This window comes from Centruroides sculpturatus, unplaced genomic scaffold (assembly GCF_000671375.1).
Source record: "Centruroides sculpturatus isolate CEXI.00-Female unplaced genomic scaffold, Cexi_2.0 scaffold4693, whole genome shotgun sequence".
NCBI classification, from domain to species: domain Eukaryota; kingdom Metazoa; phylum Arthropoda; class Arachnida; order Scorpiones; family Buthidae; genus Centruroides; species Centruroides sculpturatus.
Window position 1 is genome coordinate 1 of NW_019388808.1, and position 6,024 is coordinate 6,024.

Consider the following 6,024-nt stretch of genomic DNA (forward strand, 5'->3'; position numbering starts at 1 on the left):
ACATGAAATTCGAACATATTTTTGCTCCACGATACGAACAAAAACTCACCATACGATGTTACATTAGTTCACATTTTTCATTTGTTTTTCTTACTACAGTTATTTTTTTTAATGTATTACTTGGCTTTAATTAGAGAATGTTTTTCGCGTTGGAACGAATTATTTGGTTTTACATGTAATCGTATGGGAAAAGATGATTCACCTTACGACATTTTCATGATACGATCTCAGTTTCGGAACGGATTAATTTCGTATCCTGAGGTACCACTGTATATAAATTTCAGAATCTTAGCATTTTCCCCCATGTCTGTACAGTTAGTATTTTTCTGAAAAGACTGAATCTGATATACAATTTCATACTTTAAAAGTGTCTTGTATAAGATTAATTTAAGCTTCAATACTTCTTCATACATTTAGTTTAATGCATTTTTTGAAATAAAAATATTGAATTAGAATTAACAATAATCTTTGTACTTTTTATTCAAAAATAATCTAATTTTAAAAACTTACATTCATGTACAAATATTTATAACCAGATAAATAAATTATTTTTCATTACTTTGAAAATTTTAATGTATCTTTTATTAAAATCTCTATTAAGCAAAACGTAACAGGAAATCCATTTAATTTTATGAATAACATCTGTAAGATTGTTATGAAATAGATGGTATCTCATTCCTAATTACAGTAGTTATTAATATTTAAGCTACATTATTAGTACAATACAAGATTGTGTTCTCGTTTTATCCACATAATGTTTGCTTTCACAATGACAAAATTATTATGAATTAGATATATGATCAATGGTGTACCGAATACATTATATCTGCATGTATTCAGCATTCTGCTTCATCACATTGTCAACACCAGCCATATCTAGATGATAACTTTTACTTGAAGGAAGTTTCTTTTACTATTATTCACGAAAAGTCATTGTTTAAATTTTATTTGTGTTTATAGTTTTCTTATCTATTAATGGAGAAATAATTTAATAGATTATCTAAATACAAATTAGAGATAATCAATCATATAAGATAAAATGTGCTATTTATTCCTTACGGAATGATAGGAATGGTAATTAGGTTGTCATAGTACAACAATGACGCAACACTGTTAGTAGCCACAAGAGGCTGTTTATCTCCAAAAATTATAAACTAACTTACAAATGATTCATGTTGGAGTAAATTTGATTATATATTCTGAAAGTCTGTCTCTCAAAATGTATTTTGTCTGTACTCTTTCAGGATCTAACTCTTATAGCTTGAAAGAGGCAAAATTCTTTGTTATAAACAAAAAAAATTACATTAAATGTTGTTGTAACAAAATACAAATAAAAGTTATATCATATGAAAGATAATTAAAAATATATTTATTGGGCTGCAATTTTTTCAAATTGCAGATCTATAAATTCCCACTGTCATCCATTCATTTGTCTTTCCTTAATCTTGAGAACGGAGTTAGATAGATGAAATATGAGACCAGATATAAAAACCTTTAGGGACAAGAGACTCCGCTTAACTATATACAAACTTCAAATGGAAATTGGAAGTCACGTTATTTCAGTTTAAAACTTCTCCCCTGAAAGATGTTAGATATATGACTGGCACGACTCTGTCGTTAAAGGCAAACCACTACTAATAATTTGAGGTAGAGAGCATATATTTTAAATTACAGCCTGGAATTGTGATGGTGCCACAATAAGTTGCTCATTTTACACATAGGTTTCATTGTGTAAGAGCCCAGATTTGACAAAAAAATCTGAGAATTAAAATTTAATTTTTGAAATTAAAACTTTGCTATAATTTTTCCCACAATTGTTAAAATTGTAAAGGATATGATTTTATTCCTCTATGGAGTCACTTCCCTTTCAAGATGATGCATCAAATTGTCACCAGGAACGTGACAGCGAGAATTTGCTATTGGACATAGTCATTGAAACATTGCCAAAGGGCAAGGGGACCATGGGGAGCACCCCCAGATAAAATGGCAAGGTCCAACGATGCCAGAGAGAGTTCGTTATTATCGTTAGTTCGCCATCTTTGGACTAGTGGTCACGCCCGATCCCTTTTGGATACCACTTAAGTAGCTGTCGCAAATCCTATGCCTATCTTAAGACATTCAGAAACTTTCACACTTTTTCGATTCATTGAAGCTTCTCCCAAACAACCTTGCAGACCACCAGGACATCGATCAGCTGATTCTTTGATTCCCAACAAGGATCAACCTTGATTTTACTAAGGTATTTATCGACGTGCGGACATTCTATTAAATATTGAATAAGATTTCTTTCAACAAATAAAATTTCAATCAACATTGCAAGATATTCATTTTAGGTCAATACTGTTATTTCTATCCATCAACCAAAGCCGAATATTATCGGGTTAGATAATATAGCCCGATATTATTCGGCTTTAGTTGATGGATAGCTTTAATCGTATCGGGTATAGTAAAGATGTTTGATTACTGTTATTTCACTATTCAGAAAGATTGATGAAAGAAAACAAATATAAATTTGTCTAAACAGTCTTACTGGATATATATTTAATTAATTAAACTTGTTTACTATATTGTAAAGCCTAAAATAGTCAACATACCGTGAGTTACCATTCCAGGAACCATTGCTCCAGGCGCCATAACACCTAATGCAAGACCTGCTTGTGCTTGCTGAGCCTGTCTAGCTNTTCGGATTAACGAGAGTCTACTGTATTAATAAATTTAGAAGTTAATTTTGAATTTAAACAGCATAACAATTTCATTTTGTAAGTATATTACTCTTAAATATATAAAAATAATAACCTTTAAAAGTAATATCGTTATAAAATAATTCAAAAATGCCAACCTCTTTTAGTAATTACGAACAAAACACGAACCACAATGCTCACGTGCATTGAACAACATCTATAAGGAAAAATTGGCAATAATAATAATAATGTCTTTCAACAAAGGTGCCTTTCATTTTGGCAATTATGTCAGAGTCTGTTTTGGCATATTGTATTCTCTAAATTTCATAAAATTTAAGCATAAAAATTAATTTGGATTTATATGTAATTTGAGAACTGTTCAATAAAAAAAATTTAAAATTTAAGTATCTTCGGTTTTTCGTTAATTATTTACTTCGTTCATACAAAATTATAAATAGTTTGCTTACCATTGGTTTATCGTAAAAAGGAAAACCTTGCATGGAACGAAGAGCATTCGTTGCACTATTAATATCTTTAAAAATAACAAAAGCTTGTCCTCTCATTTTAAGGGTTGTTAATGCAACTATGTCCAATATTTGTCCAAATTGTGAAAATATGGCATATAATGATTTTTTCAATTCTGAAAAACAGAATTTATAAAAACAAAAAAAAGAAATTAAAGAAGTGATCTGGGCTTTGGTCTTGGTGGCCAATCAAGCTTCCAGGGTGCAGGTGGTGATCTCATCTTGCAGCCTGTGCAATGCAAGAAAAAGGGACACTCGGACCTACCCAGATGGCACCCCTTTTCTAATACATATTTTATAAATTATGTACTTAAAAATTAATATGCTAATTAAAAATTATTATTAAATATATACAGTTATATTAGACAAAATGACGCAACACTGTTAGTAGCCACAAGAGGCTGTTTATCTCCAAAAATTATAAACTAACTTACAAATGATTCATGTTGGAATAAATTTGATTATATATTCTGAAAGTCTGTCTCTCAAAATGTATTTTGTCTGTACTCTTTCAGGATCTAACTCTTATAGCTTGAAAGAGGCAAAATTCTTTGTTATAAACAAAAAAAATTACATTAAATGTTGTTGTAACAAAATACAAATAAAAGTTATATCATATGAAAGATAATTAAAAATATATTTATTGGGCTGCAATTTTTTCAAATTGCAGATCTATAAATTCCCACTGTCATCCATTCATTTGTCTTTCCTTAATCTTGAGAACGGAGTTAGATAGATGAAATATGAGACCAGATATAAAAACCTTTAGGGACAAGAGACTCCGCTTAACTATATACAAACTTCAAATGGAAATTGGAAGTCACGTTATTTCAGTTTAAAACTTCTCCCCTGAAAGATGTTAGATATATGACTGGCACGACTCTGTCGTTAAAGGCAAACCACTACTAATAATTTGAGGTAGAGAGCATATATTTTAAATTACAGCCTGGAATTGTGATGGTGCCACAATAAGTTGCTCATTTTACACATAGGTTTCATTGTGTAAGAGCCCAGATTTGACAAAAAAATCTGAGAATTAAAATTTAATTTTTGAAATTAAAACTTTGCTATAATTTTTCCCACAATTGTTAAAATTGTAAAGGATATGATTTTATTCCTCTATGGAGTCACTTCCCTTTCAAGATGATGCATCAAATTGTCACCAGGAACGTGACAGCGAGAATTTGCTATTGGACATAGTCATTGAAACATTGCCAAAGGGCAAGGGGACCATGGGGAGCACCCCCAGATAAAATGGCAAGGTCCAACGATGCCAGAGAGAGTTCGTTATTATCGTTAGTTCGCCATCTTTGGACTAGTGGTCACGCCCGATCCCTTTTGGATACCACTTAAGTAGCTGTCGCAAATCCTATGCCTATCTTAAGACATTCAGAAACTTTCACACTTTTTCGATTCATTGAAGCTTCTCCCAAACAACCTTGCAGACCACCAGGACATCGATCAGCTGATTCTTTGATTCCCAACAAGGATCAACCTTGATTTTACTAAGGTATTTATCGACGTGCGGACATTCTATTAAATATTGAATAAGATTTCTTTCAACAAATAAAATTTCAATCAACATTGCAAGATATTCATTTTAGGTCAATACTGTTATTTCTATCCATCAACCAAAGCCGAATATTATCGGGTTAGATAATATAGCCCGATATTATTCGGCTTTAGTTGATGGATAGCTTTAATCGTATCGGGTATAGTAAAGATGTTTGATTACTGTTATTTCACTATTCAGAAAGATTGATGAAAGAAAACAAATATAAATTTGTCTAAACAGTCTTACTGGATATATATTTAATTAATTAAACTTGTTTACTATATTGTAAAGCCTAAAATAGTCAACATACCGTGAGTTACCATTCCAGGAACCATTGCTCCAGGCGCCATAACACCTAATGCAAGACCTGCTTGTGCTTGCTGAGCCTGTCTAGCTTGTTCTTTTGCAGCCTTCTTTTTCTGTTTCTTAACGTCAACAGCGTCTTCTTTTGTTTTAGGTTTTGCAGGTCTTTCAACAAAGGTGCCTTTCATTTTGGCAATTATGTCAGAGTCCGTTTTGGCATATTGTATTCTCTAAATTTCATAAAATTTAAGCATAAAAATTAATTTGGATTTATATGTAATTTGAGAACTGTTCAATAAAAAAAATTTAAAATTTAAGTATCTTCGGTTTTTCGTTAATTATTTACTTCGTTCATACAAAATTATAAATAGTTTGCTTACCATTGGTTTATCGTAAAAAGGAAAACCTTGCATGGAACGAAGAGCATTCGTTGCACTATTAATATCTTTAAAAATAACAAAAGCTTGTCCTCTCATTTTNGAGCCCAATGTCAACGCTATGAAAAGGTTAAGTTGAAGCGAGAGTGGGAAATCCACTCCAGCACGGGAACTTCGTAAGTTCACTTCAGTTTTATTTAAGTTCAGTTCGACACAACTGGATATACGTTACTCGCGTCTAAGTTCGACTTGGGAATTTTTTTGTTCAACAATAAATGTGAATTCTTCTTCGTGGAAAAATAAGACATCCCCTGAAAATAAGACCTAGCGCATCTTTGAGAACAAAAATTAATATAAGACACAGTCTTATTTTTGGGGAAACAGGGTAGTATAATGAATTACTTTTACGAAAAGTAATTACAAAAATGTTTACTTTTCTAAATTCAAAAAAATAATTCATAAATTTTTCCAATAAAATAAAGTAATATCCATTTTACACTTAAAGACTTAAGCTGCTACAAGGTTTCATTAAAGAAACAATAGAATAAATATGCTTTACTAACATTATTTTTTAGAATTATTAC

The 6,024-nt window shown here is 31.1% G+C and overlaps 1 protein-coding gene across 2 annotated transcripts; it reads right to left on the minus strand.

Annotated features, from left to right (window-relative positions):
- Positions 1 to 1,897: 1,897 nt before the first annotated feature.
- On the minus strand, positions 1,898 to 5,555 carry LOC111617078 (U1 small nuclear ribonucleoprotein A-like). Of its 2 annotated transcripts, XM_023358413.1 has the most exons (3): positions 5,444 to 5,539; positions 5,147 to 5,293; positions 1,898 to 2,670 (listed from the first exon to the last, which is right to left on the minus strand). In XM_023358413.1, the coding sequence occupies exons 1-3, from the start codon at positions 5,537 to 5,539 to the stop codon at positions 2,563 to 2,565; spliced, it is 351 nt and encodes a 116-aa protein (XP_023214181.1). In that variant the 3' UTR covers positions 1,898 to 2,562. The 2 variants fall into 2 exon arrangements, with proteins under 2 accessions (XP_023214181.1, XP_023214182.1); XM_023358414.1 differs by lacking the exon at positions 1,898 to 2,670 and having other exon boundaries at positions 4,374 to 5,293; positions 5,444 to 5,555.
- Positions 5,556 to 6,024: the final 469 nt, after the last annotated feature.

Coding starts and splice junctions, on each gene's coding strand:
- LOC111617078 (XM_023358413.1), bottom strand. CDS start 5,539: ATGAGAGGACAAGCTTTTGTTATTTTTAAAGATATTAATAGTGCAACG. Junction 5,294..5,443: donor CTTTTTACGATAAACCAATG/GTAAGCAAACTA, acceptor TATGAAATTTAG/AGAATACAATATGCCAAAAC.